At 38.9% G+C, this 18,558-nt stretch overlaps 1 protein-coding gene and 1 pseudogene across 1 annotated transcript; one reads left to right on the top strand and one right to left on the bottom strand.

Annotated features, from left to right (window-relative positions):
- Window positions 1–9,714: 9,714 nt before the first annotated feature.
- LOC140240607 (uncharacterized) lies at window positions 9,715–10,892 on the top strand (annotated as a pseudogene).
- A 5,351-nt stretch (window positions 10,893–16,243) lies between these two features.
- LOC140240606 (E3 ubiquitin-protein ligase TRIM56-like) lies at window positions 16,244–17,512 on the bottom strand. The gene has a single exon (XM_072320364.1). The coding sequence runs from the start codon at window positions 17,510–17,512 to the stop codon at window positions 16,244–16,246; it is 1,269 nt and encodes a 422-aa protein (XP_072176465.1).
- Between the last annotated feature and the right edge of the window lie 1,046 nt (window positions 17,513–18,558).

The following is an 18,558-nucleotide window of genomic DNA, read 5'->3' as shown; positions in this document are numbered from 1 at the left end:
GCCTTTGTGTCTATACAATTGGTCATATAAACCAAATTACCTGCGTCTCTCAGGAACAATTTGCCAATTTGCTGTTGCTTTGGAGGGCCATGTTGGTATTCTGCAGATTCAGATCTGCCTGTAAGGCTGCCCTGTATCGATGTATAGCTTGGAGCCGGTGGCAGCTCATCGAGACAGAGAGGCATTCAATAGGTTAATGAAAAGGGCGAGGTTCTACGACGTTCTTATGTCCTTGCAGGAGTCATTGTATAGCAAGGCTGGTATATTCGTTAAACATCAGCTTCATTTCCTAGTCATATACTGTGGATGTGCATGTTGTGGATATCCTGTAGATATGCTGTGATCATCACTTTTGACCGTCCTGTCCGTTTGTCAGCAGTAACTATATGCGTTTTGCCCGGTAATTGTCATGTGGCTATGCCGTGGGTATGCGTGCGATGTGCTGTACATAGTCCTTCTATCCGTTCCGTTTCTTGCAGCAACGGACTTTACAGGAGGCCTAGCGGATCGAAACGCATAAAAAAACGACAAAGAATAGTACAGATACAGGAGAAAACGTGCAACTATAGGACAAGGGTTGGATCGCGCTATCCGTTTCTGACGGAAATCACCGGAAAATAAACGTCAATCCAAAGGATATAAAGGACATAAAACGCGATTTAACGGATATCAACGGATGCCAAAAATTGACCTTTGTTTCCGATGCGTTTGCCTTATCCGGCAAAGTGTGACAGGGGCATTCATTACATCAAGCGGCTTTACGGTAAAGCTACAATACTCGACGTACCCCGCCTTGAGAAACAGAGAGCGCTAATACCGCTATAGATACAAACATTATACAACGGAATGCATTCGGATATAAATAACTGGCTGCATAAAGAAACAAGGCTAGTTAACAAATTGCATTACGTTTCCAGAATATTCATTACTGACAATTTTATGGCAACGACATTTTGTTAAAGTTAAAGAATGTTCACACCGAACGATGAGAATGTATAATAACAGCAATAAAAACAGACTGCCGAAAGTGCAAAGAGGTAAATAGTTAAAATATCTAGGATCATAATTATCATGACCATCACATCTGCAAACCCCATGTCGTCGAGGTAATTGTTGTTTTATTATTATTACCACCATAACTATTAACGTCATCGATATAAGCATCAGTCATAATTATGATTTCATAATGAGTTTCATTGATACATACTACTTAACGTACACGATTTAATGATACGTTTACATACATGTAAATGCAATACCACATGTTCTAAACAAAAACATTTTAATCACAATAATACCTATTAAAGAAAATATATCATCTATATCTTTGTGTATATGCAGAATGGATTAGTGCGCACCCTTCCTTATGAGAACATTCTAGCGACTATTGAACTGCTATTTTTTGACAGTTTTTTTCTCATCTTAAATATATTTCAAATATTTTTGCACAAACAGTGATGATCAACTGTTTAACATCATACAAAGAACTTAACTCTTACCCTTATGACAAGAGTGTGTTGTTCTGTGCACATTAATAGTTAATGTAACAATATCTGTATTCCGAGGCATGTACTATAATAGTCTACAAAAGAAGGTCAAAAGTGATGACAAGATATATACTGTATTTTTTTTTTTAGTTACATATCCTGGTTTATGTAGTCGACGTTCCCGTCACGCTATCACTGTATCTTTTATATCTTTGTGTGGTTATGTATAATCTACAAGAATTGTATTTACTAGTCTGTTAAACTGTTATTTATATTCTATATTTGTTTGTACTTCCATACCCCGAGAGGGGGGGGGGGGGTCGAAAGAGTCAACAAAATTCTACACATTTTACAAATTCTTTAAATCGTATATGATACTGCTAGTACAAAACCAAACCACATCAGTTGTTGCTTCACAAAGATGAAAGGAATGAAGATTTCAAAGAAGGTACAGGTTGGATATCACATACTTCAAACATTCAAAAAAACGGGAAACATAATAAATGTCATGTACTTATAGTATTTGATTGGTGACTTTGTTGAAGAGTTGTGATGCACAAAGATAAAGGTAACTATGTCATGCATGAAGAAAGGTGAAGAAGGTGCAAATCAAGTTGCAAAATTACAGGAAACAACTCAACGATGGGATAAACAAGTAAACAAGACAGGGAGAATCAATACATCATACATTTCTTTAACTTACAAAAGACAAAGGTCTCGATAGTCATCAAGATCTGGGACTGAACATAGAAGAAGCATTAAAAAAAGAAAAGGGAGTAGATCAAAAGAAGCAGAAGAAGGAGGAAAACCGTCATGTCCATTTAGGAGACAGAGAAGGTCTTACGAAGGATGTACAAGTTGTCCTGGGTACAAAACGCCAGCTCCGCGGTCGAAAGCTCAAGCAGGTGATACCAATGATACCAATGATCATTTCGTTGACGAAATGACTGATTTCGTAACGAAATATGCCATGCGACATTTGGCGCTCTATACAATTTGTCCATGGTTTAAACCATGGTTTCAATTGTACCACCTTCGTGAATTCGGGCCTTTGTGCTTTTCAATATGGATTCGTTTATTTTATTCCCAATAGATATTGAAAGATTACTGCCTTTATTGTCATTTGGGGTTATAAGTTTTGTTCGCGTGTTGCAACTTATAAGCGGTAAAAACAATATGAAACACAAGGCAAGTGTTAATTGGTCTAAGAGGAAAGGTCTTAAGCTGGTTCGAGTCTTATTTGAGTGATCGGTACCAACTGGTGTGTGTCAATGAAGCAAAATCTGCTCAAGTTCACCTCAAAAGCGGAGTCCCCCAAGGATCTGTAGGAGGGCCCTTGCTTTTTTCTGTGTACCTCAGTCAACTCAGACATGTGTTACATAAGCACTCTGTTAAGTACCACTGTTATGCTGATGATGTGCAGTTGTATACATCTTTCGTACCTGGTCAAGAAAACACTGTATCTGCTATAAAGAAGCTTGAAAAATGTATTGAAGATGTTATAGCATGGATGCGCTCACACTCACTCAAAGTCAGTAATGCAAAGTCTGAATTTATATTGTTTGGTTCTAAGGCCCATCTGTCAAAGTCTGGAGCATGTGTTGTCAAAGTAGGGGACTCATTAATTCAACTGTCAAACAAATGCAGAAATCTTGGTGTTACTTTCGACTCTACTATGTCTATGTCATATCAAGTCTCTAGTATCTGTCAGTCTGTACGATACCAATTGCGTAACTTGGGATTTATCAGAAAGTACCTCACTCAGTCTAGTACAGAAAAGATAGTGCATGCACTTATTACTTCTCGTTTGGATTTCTGCAATGCTCTACTGTATAACACGTCAAAATTACAACTAGACCGCCTTCAAAAGCTTCAAAATAATGCTGCCCGTGTAGTTTCATTGTCACCTACAAGAAAACATGTAACGCCCTTACTTATCTCTCTACACTGGCTCCCCATTCATTATCGAATCATGTTCAAGTTACTGCTATTTGTTTTTCATTCATTAAATGGAACTGCTCCTCACTACAACTGTAGTTTGATTACCCCTTACAATCCTTCTAGGCGCCTTAGGTCTTCAAACTCATCTCTACTTGCCGTACCACAAACTCACAATTCTTGGGGTGATCGATCATTTCTGTATGCTGGCCCATTCCTATGGAATAGACTTCCACACAACATTCGCAATCTGTCCTCTCTAAGTGAGTTTAAGAGCTCACTTAAAACTTGGTTATTTAGACAAGCTTTTTCGTAAACATTTCCTTTATTCCTTTTCTCATACCTCCTTTTCACTGTTTTTTTCTCTCTGCCTCTCTTTCTTGCGCCATGAGCATCTTTTCATGATGGATACCGGCGCATTACAAGTGTTCATATTATTATTATTATTATTATTGATTGTGTCTCGCCCATTTGCGAAGAAGATTTTTTTTTTCAGGTGCTGTTCGTTATTCCGAAGGTTCGTTGATCCGAAACACAAACCCCCTATACCTGGAGGTTTGCTAACCCGAAAATGAAAAAGGGTTCGTTAATCGAACATTTGTGGCCTTATTCCGAAGGTTCGTTGTTTAGAAGGTTCGTTAATCCAAAAATGAAATAGGGTTCGTTGATCCGACATGCAATCATAGGGTCCATAACGAACCTTCGGAATAACAAGCTTTGTTTCATTTTCGGATGAACGATCGAATCTTCGGAATAACGAACCTTCGGAATAACGAACCTTCGGACTAAAGAACCTTCGGAATAACGAACTTTCGGAATTACGAATTGTAATCGTTTTTTTTTTTTCTTACTCCCGGAATTTCATTGACCCCGCCTATGACCTTTGATCTTGTGATGACCTTCAACTTCCCAAGGGACATTTACCAGCCAAGTTTGGTCACAAACTGACATATTGATCAAAAGTTATTATCCATAATCGAAACGCGCCGTAGAACCTTAACATTGGGCCCTACAGTTCGTTGACCTCTGTCTGTGATCTTTCACCTTGTGTTCAAGTTCAAGTTGATTTTATTTCACTTCCAACAAACAAATAAGAAATACAAAGAAACACTCATATACACAGACGTCATGAAATCAGTACCACAATGCGATGAACAGAATAACATTGTAAGAAAAATGTAGGTAAATTATCAACAGAGATACAAATATCTGTTACGTCGCTGTGGTAAATGCATAATCGATATTGCTGGAAATTGAGGGGACTGCTAAGAGGCAGAGCTTGTAGAATGCAGTCCCCTCATAAAGAAAAAAAATGCAAAAACAACAACAACAACAACAACAAATTTCCCTAAGCGGTAGCAAAAACAAAACAAAACAAAACAAAACAAAACAAAAGCAAAAACAAAAACAAAAAACAGACAAGACTAATACACACATACAAGCACACTTACGGACGCACATTAACAAACACATGGCGGCTCTCTTGTAAGGCAAAAATTGAGGAGGATAGAAAGATAGATATAATAGTGAAGAAGGTAGTAAGTCCGAGGTGGACAAGGGGGGGGGGGGGGGAGGAGGGGAGAGGAGAGGAAAATGGTGGGTCATATCCAGGGCACTGGAGGCACAAAAGCACGGGCTCGCTGATGAAGAAAGAGTAGTGAGAATAACGAAGCAACAACAACAACTTTGAAAATCAAAAGTAAAAAAAGAAAAATGAATTATGCTGCGTACGAAGTTTTTAGATGATTCTTTAACTTTAAAGAAAATGTATACAAACTTAAAGCTTCTTTTATATTATTCTCCAGAGAATTCCAGAATTTTGGTCCAGAAAAGGAGAATAAAGATTTTGCAAAAACCGTCCTAGTCAAAGGCAAATGATATTCATGGGATTGACGGGTTGGATATGCATGAACAGTTTCATTCTTTAAAAACATGGAATCAAACACAAGGGAAAGAGAATGGTTGGTGAGTTTATACATGAATTGTCCTAATTGCAAACGATAAAGATCATGAATTTTCAAAATATTATTTTCGAGGAATAAACTATTAGTATGACTTCTCCACGATTCGTGACAAATGACACGAAGAGCTTTTTTTCTGTAATAATAATAATATTCTTTCTGTATAAGTAGAAAAAGTGTTTCCCCATGCAAGTATCCCATAATTTAAGTAAGGTAGTATCAAAGTAGAATATAACATAAAAAGTACATTTTTGGGAAGATAGAATTTAACTTTGTTTATAACACCTATATTCCTTGAAATAACACGACATACAGAATCAATATGCGAACCCCAGGTAAGTTTATTGTCCAGGATCAAACCTAAGAATTTGATGGAGGAAACTTCTTCTATGACCGTGTCTTCCAGGAAAATATTTCTCGGTAAATTTTCCAGCGAATTACCGAACAACATGCATTTAGTTTTTTGCAAATTTATTGATAATTTGTTCGCTCTTATCCACTGAAGTAACTTCATTAATTCACTATTTAGAATATCAATTAATCGATCAGAATTAGAATCAGATAAAAACACATTGGTATCATCCGCAAATAATAAGAAAGAGAGGATGTTTGAAGAATTTGACATATCATTCACATAGAGAATAAATAAAAGGGGACCTAGTAAGCTTCCTTGAGGAACACCACAGTTAACATTTTGTGTAGTCGATGCATGTCCGTTGATAAATACAAAAGCACGAAAAACAATGAGCTTGGATTGGGGACTTCTAAATAATCTTGAAAATTCAGATGAATATGTGGAATATTTTGGGCAAGATTATTTCCTATTTGTGAAAAATACAGGTTGAAAATATCAACTATTGAGGAAACATCATCAACATATACATCACCATGTTTGATTGATGTAATACGGGGTTTATCCTTATTTTTGTTGATAGCCACATTGATAACTTTCCAAGTATTTTGAATATCATGTTTAAACAAACTTATCTGAGTAGTGAAATATTTCCGTTTCTCATAACGTAATATTTGAGTGAGGGCGTTTTTATATGAAGTGTATTTATCATGAGATTGCTGGGTACGTTTAATTTTGTCAGCATAATACAAATTATTCTTTCGATTGATTGATCGCAGTAAGGACTTAGATACCCATGGAAGTCTGGGGATCTTTTATAATTTCTGGATTTCTTTTTAACAACAGGAACATGCTTATCCATAACCGAAATTAAAGTACTCATAAACAAGTCATAAGCCTCATTTGTATTTTCGGTATTATATACAAAAGACCAATCCACATTACCGAGGTCATTTTGCAACCTCTCTATATTTCCAGGTGTCACTTTCCGGAAAGTTGACACCGGGTCGTTTATGGTGATTTTTTTCTGAAGGGGAATGTGAGTGAAAATAGGGTAATGATCTGATAAATCTGAAAGGATGATACCGGAGACCGGTAAGGGGTTAATATTACAAAATATATAATCAATAAGAGTTGCCGAGTGATTGGTTACTCCAGTTGGTTTGGTTATAAGGGGTAAAAAAGATGTGGACATCATAATATCGAGAAAAGATTGAGCAGTATTCATAATTTGAAACTTAACTAAATCTATATTGAAATCTCCCATAATATAACAGTCTTTATTATGAAATATTGGATTATGAAATAGAAATTGCAAATAATCCAAAAAATCTTGGGTGTTAGAATTAGGAGGTCTATACATTATAAATACAAGTATGTTTTTGGCATGGGCGACCTTAATTTCAACACATAGGCCCGAATTCACGAAGGTGGTACAAATGAAACCATGGTTTAAACCATGGACAAAATCTATGGAGCGCCAAGTGTCGCATGGAATATTTCGTTACGAAATCAGTCATTTCGTCAATGAAATGATTATTTTGTAACGAAATGACAACGTTTGGTAACTAAATGAACACTTCGTCCACGAAATGATAATTTCGTTAACGAAACGGTCATTTTGTCGACGAAATGACCAATTTCGTAACGAAATATTCCGTGCGACACTTGGCACTCCACAGTTTTTGTCCATGGTTTAAACCATGGTTTCATTTGTACCACCTTCGTGAATTCGGGCCATAATGATTCAACGATTCCGTTCATACAAATTAAATCTTTTTGTATAACGTAATCAAGGTTTTGTTTAACGTATAAACCAACACCTCCGCCCATTCTATCGCGTCTACTTTTCTCTATAAAATCATAGCCTGGAAGAGAATAACTAGTTATGCGGAAGCAGAATCCTGAGTAATCCATGTTTCAGCAAGACCTATTATAGAAAAAGATATGTCATGAGTATTATCCAAAAAACAACAGAATTTATCAAAATTCTTGTTCAAACTCCTTATGTTCAAATGCAATAATGAAAAACAATCGGTGAGTCCGGTTAAAGATTTGAATTGATTCATAGTATAACACTTGGAGTTTAAATATCGTTCATTATTATCCTCATCAAATTCTACATCTGTTTCACAGAAATCGAAATCATAAACAGCAGGATACTCATCATTTTGGGAGTCATTAACTGTGTATGATTCTGGATCTTGATGAAACATTTCACAAAATTCGTCGTTATTTAATGAACTGAAAGCGAAGTTTTCAATTCGCATCATCTAAAATATAAAGGATGAATGGCAAGACCGAACTCGAGTTTCAGCGAGAACCATGCAGAGTGTGTTCGAGTGAACAAGGCAATGACCCAAGGAACAGAAGAAAAGGGATAACGGAAGAATGCGAGCAACGCTGCGAAAAGAATGGAAAAGTAGAAGGGGGAGAGAGAAGCAGGAGAAGACAAGGTGCAAGGGTTACAAGAGAGCAGAGTACCGACGATAAACAAGGACAACACAAAGACAAGAAAAAAATACAGCTTGTTACATATAATTCTATAGCTCATATTCATGAGTAGTGAACAACATGCAAAAAAGAGAGCCCTTCCCACCCCATCAAGGTTTGCCGAACCCAAACTATAAATTCAATAAAAATCAAATTATTCGCCAACTCAGAGTTGAAACAAGAATTCTCCTAACAAAGGAGAAGGGATGAATTAAACCAATCCACGGAAAAAGCAACAAGATAGCAGTCAAACATCCATTACATTATAATATAATAGAATCTGGAAGCACCTCATCTTAAATGAAACAAGGCCTGCAGTTTGGTTACCCTAATTACAAAAGGAAAATGAAAGGAAAACCGAATTCATGGCGTGCCATTGCATCTTAAACAAAAGCATTAAGTCAATGCAATTCAAATTCAATTTGTTAAGAGTAAAGAGGGAAAATAAGTAACACCCGGTATAAAGACATGACACCTTACCAATTGAACTCGGGATTACAATACGCAACACTGCTACTTCCATTCTCCAAGATTCGTATTACAATATACGTGACATAGTTACACTACATTCGCAGTTCACTGAACTGACAGGCGATGTCACGCCACCTTTTCAGAGGATGAACAGAGGAAAAAAAATCCTACCTCATGTCACAAGTAATTGTCACGAAGATCATGGTCATAACAAGGTGCGAAAGAACCATTCAGATTGTCAGCTATTTCTTAATGAAAAGGAAGAGAGGGAGAACGAGAGAAAGAAAGCACGAACATAGCACGCTACATTGTGAATATCGTCTTGAAAAAAAAGGCAACGAAATGAACAAACAGAGGTATTTGGGTTATCATGCATGACACATTGCAGGGCAAATACGAAAATAAGGTCCTATAGTGTTATTGACCCATCAAAATAACAGAACTGTAGATCATCTGTCAAATATATGACGTGCTTCCAAGTCGAATTAACACATCCTAACAACAATAATGCCATGCAAATCAGATACGGTGTACCGGGAGTGAAAGTAACACCTACAACTGACAAAGCAAAACAGGATCAGTCAGAGCGATACCCCGCTCCATCAGGCTCGGGATTACATAACGTGTTAATTGAGTCAAACCTATTGAGTTGTCTACTTCCTCACCCCAAATGGTGTAAAGCGTGCCTCCCTGGGGGTAATGACCAAATGGAATCACCTGTTGCGTTTGTACAAATTACGGCTGGTTTCAATGAAAGAGAGAGAGAAAAGAAATAAAAGAAAACAATGAAGAAAAGCGAGGAAGCAGAAGAAATATATTTTCAATTGTTAGCTGAGCTAACCTATTAGCATAAGAATGTTAACAGGTGCCGGGTTCGAAGCTTTCGCAGGCGGAGAGAGCTGTGGAGCTCACTGACCTAGTTCGACACGCAGCAGAACGGACGTCTTATTCCTTCTCGCTTCTATTATTATCGTGCACTAGCGGCAATGTGACTCTGCTCTCCGAAATCAAAATGTCGGATCAGGAATTCAGCAGAGAGCAAGACCACACCCTGGGTTCTGAAGTCCCCACAGTTTCTCAACCCGCAACACTGACCTCGTCATTTGTGAGCAACGCCATTAAAGAGGCATTCGGTTCCTTTAAGGAGTATTTTGACTCTTCTATCGCCCAAGTGAAAGAGGAAAGCGAGAAAAAGCTCTCTGCCGCTTCCACGGAACTTCAACAACTAAAAAGGGCGTCGGAATTGTCATTTCGTTTCAAGGGCAACAGAGTTCAATTCGAATTCAACTCTAGTTTGCAGGAAAAGCTAGAGAAGGGCGTGGCCTTACTGGAGGAAGGCAAGCACGTTGCTGCCCTTTCCAAGTTGAAAGAGGGCATAGCCGACATCAGGAAAAGAAAGAAGTTAATCAGGCTTGCTGATAAATCTGATGCAGGTTAGTGTTTTAAAAGAATTATAAACATTCTTGGGAGAGGTTCTAATCGTTGGTGTGATAATGAGGAAAGCGAGGGCGCGGAGCGCCTGGGCTAGAATGTATGTACTTTTAGAAGTGAAATTGAGTGATTGTTGCACACTGTGAAAAATTGAGAAATTGTATGATTATGTATGGAAATACAGTATGGAAAAATTGTGTGTGTGTGTGTGTGGGGGGGGGGGGGGGGCAAATGCCCCCCCCCCCCCTACTGGGTACGCCGTAAGGCCATGGCGATAAGGGCTGAACACTCGTTACGGAAATTCCATGACATATTATATATATATATACAACCTGCAAATTGTATCGTGACAGAAATATGCATTACATTGAGCAGGCTGCTGCTATTATATAAATAAGTTTCAGTCTGTCAGCTTCGGTGAATTCTTGAATATGTGATTCTCTACAAATTATTTAATTGTTATGCAAGTAGCACTATCTCATTTTATAGGGTGGTCAGCAGTTGACGAATATCTGAGCGATGACCTTGCAAGCGATTCTGAGGATGAAAAACGTATCAGGCAGGCACAGGCAAGGGCGGCGAGAAAACGCAAATCGTCTCGGAACATCCCAGCCGCCAAGGGCAAACCTCCGAAGAGTGATGGATATCAGGACTGCAAGCCCTTCTTCTGGTCATTTTTTTCGCGGTTTTAGCGGAAAAAGTAGATACGCTTATGGGGGTACCGGTAACTCCCTCACCCTTGGTTGCGGCGCAGATTGAGGGGATTGGACGGCACCCACTTTCCTAACACTTTCCTAACATTGCTAACGCTTTCCTAACACTTTCCTAACACTTTCCTAACATTCCTAACACTTTCCTAACGTTTCCGAACTGATGCCCCTGTGTCAAAACCTTATCTGCGCATGCGGATACGTCCGTCGCCCGTGAATGGCTGCATCACAGTACTGTATTTGCATATGTAAATTACAGTCTTCGTATCATCGTCGCTCTCTCTCGCGCAACCAACACGCGCGAGACTCGCCGCGCGTCAGAGTGCAGGGCGACAGTCATTGCATTGTGTGTGTGTGTGTGTGTGTGTGTGTGTGTGTGTGTGTGTGTGCGTGTGTGTAGGTGTTTGCGCTCGGGTTCGTGTGTGTATTATGTTGGTTGTTGGTTGTGTGTATTATGTTTTGAATTGTATTCATATTGTGTTTGTTCATGTTACACCCAGAATGGGTTGATTCATGACGGATTTGAATGAAATCAATAAATATCAAGGAAAAAAAAATCAAGGATCTTTGCTTTTACACGTTGGGGGGGGGGGGGGTTGAGGTGGGGGTGGGGTGGGGATATATGTGAACATCTGCTCATGTGTTTACCTTAACATTCAAGTAGATTGATTTAAGTGTACTCTTAAGACAGGAGATATCATGTTTGTTGATTTATTTTGTTTTTTCAAACAAAGTGGAATGTAAAGCGAGGAATGAAATCGAAATAAAAAAAAAATGAAGAAAAAAGGTGTGGTGTATGCATCTTTGCATTTGGGCATCAATAGAGACAAGAGACCCGGGGAGGTGGGGGGGGGGGGGGTAGTATCGCTCACCTGAGTGTCGCAAGTTCACTTTCCATGCAATCTAGACCTACCTAAGACATGATTGTAAGAAGAACATGCCAAACTCGGAAAGCTTTAGGGGACCCCCATGGAGGCAAGATGTCCATTCGTATATTCTATCACACTGGAAATAGTAAGCGCCAATTTTGTAGAAAATTTTATCATGCGCCCACCCCCCCCCCCCAAGAAAAAAAGAACAATAAAGGAAAATGCCGAAACTACCCCCAAGCATGGTCCACAGCCCTAAGGGGCCACCCTTAGCCTGTCATAGACAAACTTGAGAGTAACCAACTCATGAACATCGTTATTTACTCACAGCATGCAGGTTTTTATTGAAGATCTTTCAAGGATTCCCTAATTTGGTTGTTCTGGGCCCTGTTTCATAAAGCTGTTCGTAAAGTTACTCACGACTTTACGAACGACTTAAATATGGCAAACCAAGTGGGTTTCCTAGTCATTGTTAATTTCAATAGCTAAAGTTGAAATTTGCAGATGATATTGATTATTCTTACATGTTAATACACGTTTTTGGTTAAAAGTGTACTTTACCCCAATGTAGATGAAATATTGACGTACAATCGTACTTTGTTAAAACGTAAGGGGGAAAATGGGCACACATATTGACACTTCATATTCCAGTCGTTCGTAAAGTCACGCGTAACTTTACGAACAGCTTTGTGAAACAGGGACCAGGACTTCCTGGGGCCCCGAAGTACAGTGCATGAAACAGTAAAAATTGGGCCCCACTTTGGTCCCATTCCCCAGGGCCCGAAGGGGCACAACGATTCGTCATGAACCAGGCAGCAGAAACTGAAAGAGAGCAGAAGAGGGTACTTCGCATAAATATCCTACCTGACTTATGCTGGCTATGGTGACCTCCTTGGTTAACATTGATTTCGATCCCTCGCAGATATTCTAACACGTTTTGCAAAATCACTCTTAGCAATCTGCTTAGCATCTGCAAAATACCGCCATCTCTTGTCACAGCCTTGTCATGTTGAAACTGGTCGTAGTCTATGAAAATGCTCATCAGTTGGCTTTACCACGTTGTAGAACAGTTACATCGGTCCACAGTTCCCTCTCTAGTTATAGTCTGCTGAACTCAGTTAACTGAAATTACTGTTCCGTGAATGTGAAACATACCATTTTTCTTTTTTTCTCTCTCCTTCTCTATTTGTCTCTCTCCGGCTATTCGTCTCTCCGTCTGTTTCTTTCTCTCTCTCTATCCATCTTTCCTTTATTTCTCCACTTTCTCTTTTCAATCTTTTGAATTGCAGAAAATTTCCAATTTAGGCCCCTATCACTTATCACGATCTCCTATGGCAAATAATTCCATGGTTTAAGTTTAATCCATCAAATCGGAATGGTTAAATGTACAGTGTAAAAATGTGGATACCGCGACATACATTCTCAAGAAGAAAGAAAGTGAAGACTGATGTAGTTATTGCTAATGACAGTTTACAATATAATGAAAATATTTATTTATTTATTTGTAATATTCTCTTCAAAAATTTTAAGATATGAATTGTATATACACCAATTACGGAGAACGGATATGAATGAATTGAATAGCTAAACCATTCCAATAATAAAATCAATATTGAAGAATGGACTTGTATAAACCACATGTTGCTTCGACTTATCTGTTGAGTAAATTCATATACGTTTCGTTATATATCATAATAAAAATGTACTACATTGTAAAATATCTGATTGTCATATATTTTTTTCTCAGCCAGCACCCGTTTGTTAAAAAAAGTAATATAAAGAAGGTAGATTGTGGCATATGAAACACAACAATTATACGATACCTAGTATTTATTGATGAAGTGATACATATTAGTACGTTTATTCCGTGAAATATTTACATGTAACAAAATAGGGATTGTCTTTCGGTGCCATGAGGGTGATATCCCCTAGAAAAAGTACTCTTAATCTACACTAAGTTCGTCCTCAAACTGATATCATTTACCCCAACATCACTCAGCATTCGGGCCCCAATTTAATTCTCTTGGAGTTATTTGTGTCAGCATAGAACCCTGCCAGCATGCAGTCTAAACCATCACTTCCTTCTCATTTACGTAAAAATATGAAGCCGGAAACTGTGATTGGACTTTTGCAGTATATATCTGCATCCAAAGATTAGAATAACAACCCCATCAGACTATATATGTTCATCAGTATACAAAATAGTGGTGCACAGGACAGAGTGGATCAGTGAGAATTGGATGCGCGAGTTTAACTTTAGAAATGTTTAAACTGACGAGCGTAGCTAGTGGGTTTGAGACTGTTTCCAAAGTTAAACAAGAGCATCTAATTCTTACCGATCCGAGAAAATTGTGAAATGTTAACATTTTCACCTGACCTTTGACCTTTTGAACTTTGACCTCATGACCTGAAACTCTCTCTGGAGAATCTTTATTATTTTGGTAGTACATGTATACACTAAGTTTCAAGAAAGTACCTTCAGGGTTCAGGCATTGCATATAAGACAACCCGAAAACATGATGCCTCCGGCACCCTTCGGGCGGAGGCATACAAATCGTTTTGAAATACAGGGAGGTAAAGGAATCGATGCAGTTCTATCAGCGCGATTCCCGATTAGGCTAGGGCATTCGCCAGCGTGCAATGCTAAATACGGTGTGATGTACTTGTGTGACGTTCAGTAACAAAAGATGACAGAGAATTTGACGAACTTATTTTAGATGTCGCGCCAATTAAAGATTCTGCGGAACCCTGATTACCCAGTGATTTAAAAAAAAATAATAATAATTTCCAGAAATTTCACCTTATTTCTTTTTTTTTTTCTGTCTCTAACACTCGTCATTCCTCGTTATGAAGTATATCTTTCCGACATTACCGGTTGTTTATAATGTCTAATCAAAATGTTTGGATTTTGTGTTTAATTCCGCCCAAAATATATTTCTTTCATATATGAAAAAGCCAAAATGTTCACATGCTCATCTAATGAAGTGTAAGCATTTTTTTTTTTTTTTTACACTGCAGCCTATAAGGTATAACAGTCTGTAGTGTAGCCAACATAAACATAACAGATTTTAAAAAATCCAGCCATAGCAGAAAATTTTACGGAGTGTATATTTCGTAGATTAGGACGTGGTAGGTCGTTTCTCCCTTTCATTCGAAAATCATCAAATTGATCTTCACTCTTGGAAAAAATGAAAGATACTTTTGTCCTATTTCATAAAAGTACGTAGGGAAATTGTGGAATATGCAATCTAATAAAAAGACCTCGTTATTAAAATCTCGGGGACCAATAGCTTAATTCGATTTCAGAATTTCATCCCTGTACATCGCCAACTCATAACTATGATGTAAGTCCCGACATTTTTGTAATGACTATACATGGCAATTGGCTTCATTTATTTTTTTAAACTTCGATAATTACTCTATTTAATATTCTGTTCATGAAAATATAATAAAGTGTCATAGTCGGTCAAAATACCGCCAACTTTTGATGTATGTAAACACTTAAACACCATACATAAATAAAAACAGTATGGCGTCGAGGCGTTGAGGGAAGTAAATATTTTCACGAACATTGTTCTCCGTATAAATGGCCTTGACACTTTGTGCTTTTCAATATGGATTCGTTTATTTCATTCCCAATAGATCCTGGAAGATTACTGCTTTTATAATCATTTTGGGATGTAAGTTTTGTTCGTGTGTTGCAACCTATGAGTGGAAAAATCAATATAAAAAAAAACAAGTTTAAACATCGTCTTCATTACAATTCATCTTGAGATGATCACTGATATAACAATTTTACGTTCTCCACCTTCTCAAAAAGTGTAGCTGCTTCATAATTTGATTAACATTGTGGGATTAACATCTGCAGGAAGAGAATTTCGAGCCTTCAAATGAAGCATTTTCGAAAATGGGGTTCAAGGCACTCAATTTTTCAGACTTCAGTCACTTGGCCAATTCATATAAACGAACGAAAGGAGAATTGTTGGCGATGTATTCAAAATTCCGCAAAACTTCCGATGAAGAATTTAAGAGATTCTATCAATTATAAGAATCCCCGGCCGTAAGGGACTTCGCGAACATTTCTCAGTATTCAGTATTTTCCAAGTCGCTACTTTGAAACTTGGTGGGTCCCCCCCCCCCCATTCAATGAAATCCTGGATCCGCCACTGGCAGCATAATTAAACAAAGTGCGGAGTCTAAATTTCACCATGCTCACCTCAATACGAGTTTTGAGAAAAAAAATAGGAACATTCAGTAAAGCAGATCCTTTCAAAAAAACATCCTTTCTGTGTATAAAAACGCACAAAGCGAGGGCGCTCTCATGAAAGTTTAATTAATGATACATCAGGGTATTTGCGAAAGAATATTTTGATATAATCCGTAAATATACGTGGCCAGTACTCAATTGTCCGCAACAACGACGGCGGCGGCTGCGTGGGAATCGCGTCAAAAGCAATGCAGAATGCAGAAATCAAATCAAATCAAATCAAATCAAATCAAATCAGATCAAATCAATTCAAATCAAATCAAATCAAATCAAATCAATTAAATCCTCGGCGGCGGCGGGGGACCTCTCACCGATGATGTCGGCGGCAGGGGGAACCCTCGGAGACGATGGCGGCGTCGGGGTACCCCTCGACGACTGCGGCGGTGGAGGCAGCTTCGGGGGCTGCGACGACAACAGCGGAGGCGGCAGCTTCGGGGGCTGCGGTAGAATAACAATCTTTCCAAGATCAAGCTCATTCAAACCTGTCCCTCCGCGTCTAATCTGCTGAAAAACGACGCGCTCTCCTTGCAAAGTCGTATTTCGTGGCTGTTCGTAATCGGGATCACTCTTTCCGAGAATGTCTACCAGTTTTTGACAACATGTTTCGTGCACAGTCAGCTCTTCGCCCTCTAGATTTTTCTTCATATTATTCTCAATAAGCTCGCTTACTTCCTTGATCTGACTGATCTGTAGCTTACTGGCACATCTCATGCCTTGCAGCTCTTTGTTAAATGCCTCGATACGCCTCGTACAGTCTTTGATCAGGTGGTCTCTTTTCTCTTGAAGCTGTTGGATCGACTCTTCGCACGTCTGTTCGATCTCTCGGGAGAGCTTCTCCAGGACTTGCTTCATCTTTGCCTCCTGTTCCTCGACGAACACGATGTATGCATCAATCTTCGACATCTTGTCGTCTGCTCGGCCACGCAGCTCGTCGATCTTCTCCTTCTGTTCATCTTCATGCTCTTTGCCGTCAAGGACCTTGTGCCCAGCTTGACTGTGTTCCATCATGCCACAACGGAAGCAGACGAACCTCTTACACTCGACGCAGAAACATTCCTCGTCCTCAGACTTGTGCTTCTTACATTTACGGCGCTTCTTTCTGGAAAATACCCCCGAAATAATGCCATCCACTTTCACAACCTCGTGTCCCGCAAACTTGTCCCACCTGTCGTGAGTTTTGTGGCAGTCGTCGCACATGTAGTCGTCGCATTCTTGGCAGTAGGTGATGGCTAGTGGCTTCTCGTTTCCTCGGCATACGGTGCAGGTTCCAGTCTGGGTCTTGACATCTTGGATTAGAGACTTGATTGGTTGATTACACTGCAGGAGATCAACATTTCCTTTAGGAACGATGGTGATCTGGCGGCAAATTGGACAGGTTATCTTCCGCCCTTTCTGAGATTTAGAGATTCGTTTCAGACAGTCTTTGCAGTAGGTGTGGGAGCAGGACATCAGTAGCCTTGGATCAACAAAGATGTTTTGGCAAATGGGGCACTGGAGGTTACATGTCACGAGGTCACTGACACTGGTTGCCATGGTGATGTTTCTGAGTAAAACGAAAAGAAATGAAAGAAAAGGTTTTGAAGAATTTCTTTGAATCTTTTGACCAGTTTCCTGACTACTTTGGTATTAGAATGTCAACGGCTGTCTCAGATTTCTCTTTACACGATTACATAGAAACTGGCGACATGCAAGTGGTTTATTAGATCGTTTTTATGCCTCGGCCACGAAGTGTCGCCGGAGGCATTATGTTTTCGGATTGTCCGTCCGTCCGTCCGTCCGTCCGTAATCAATTTCGTGAACAGCGTAACTAAAAAACCGTCTGAGGTATCCCAATGAAACTTGGCATGTATATGTATGAGTGGGCGAAGTTGTGCCTATTTGGGTGCACATGCTCAACGAAGACGTTTAGGCAAATTGGGCACTGGAGGTTACTTGTCACGAGGTCATTGACACTGGTTACCCTAGTGATGCTTCTGAATGAAACGAAAAAAAAATGAAAGAAATGATTTTGTAGAATTTCCATCTTTTTACCAGTTTAGTGACTAGTTTCAAGTCGTATCGAAAAAAAAAACTGCTCATCCAATATGGAGTCAAAAGGGGTCTGAGCTTTCTATCCTAGCAGAATCTTCGTCAGAGGCAAAATGACAAACGTGTAGGGAAAGCAATCACATTATGGACTACACACAACAAACACATTCTGTGGAGGACTTATAGGGACACAGAACAAAAATCCAGCCATAGCAGAAAATTTTACGGAGTGTATATTTCGTAGATTAGGACGTGGTAGGTCGTTTCTCCCTTTCATTCGAAAATCATCAAATTGATCTTCACTCTTGGAAAAAATGAAAGATACTTTTGTCCTATTTCATAAAAGTACGTAGGGAAATTGTGGAATATGCAATCTAATAAAAAGACCTCGTTATTAAAATCTCGGGGACCAATAGCTTAATTCGATTTCAGAATTTCATCCCTGTACATCGCCAACTCATAACTATGATGTAAGTCCCGACATTTTTGTAATGACTATACATGGCAATTGGCTTCATTTATTTTTTTAAACTTCGATAATTACTCTATTT

The sequence above is a fragment of the Diadema setosum genome, chromosome 17, assembly GCF_964275005.1.
Source record: "Diadema setosum chromosome 17, eeDiaSeto1, whole genome shotgun sequence".
Classification (NCBI taxonomy): Eukaryota; Metazoa; Echinodermata; class Echinoidea; order Diadematoida; family Diadematidae; genus Diadema; species Diadema setosum.
Note: the sequence above shows the minus strand (reverse complement) of the source record. Positions and strands in the feature narration are given on the sequence as shown.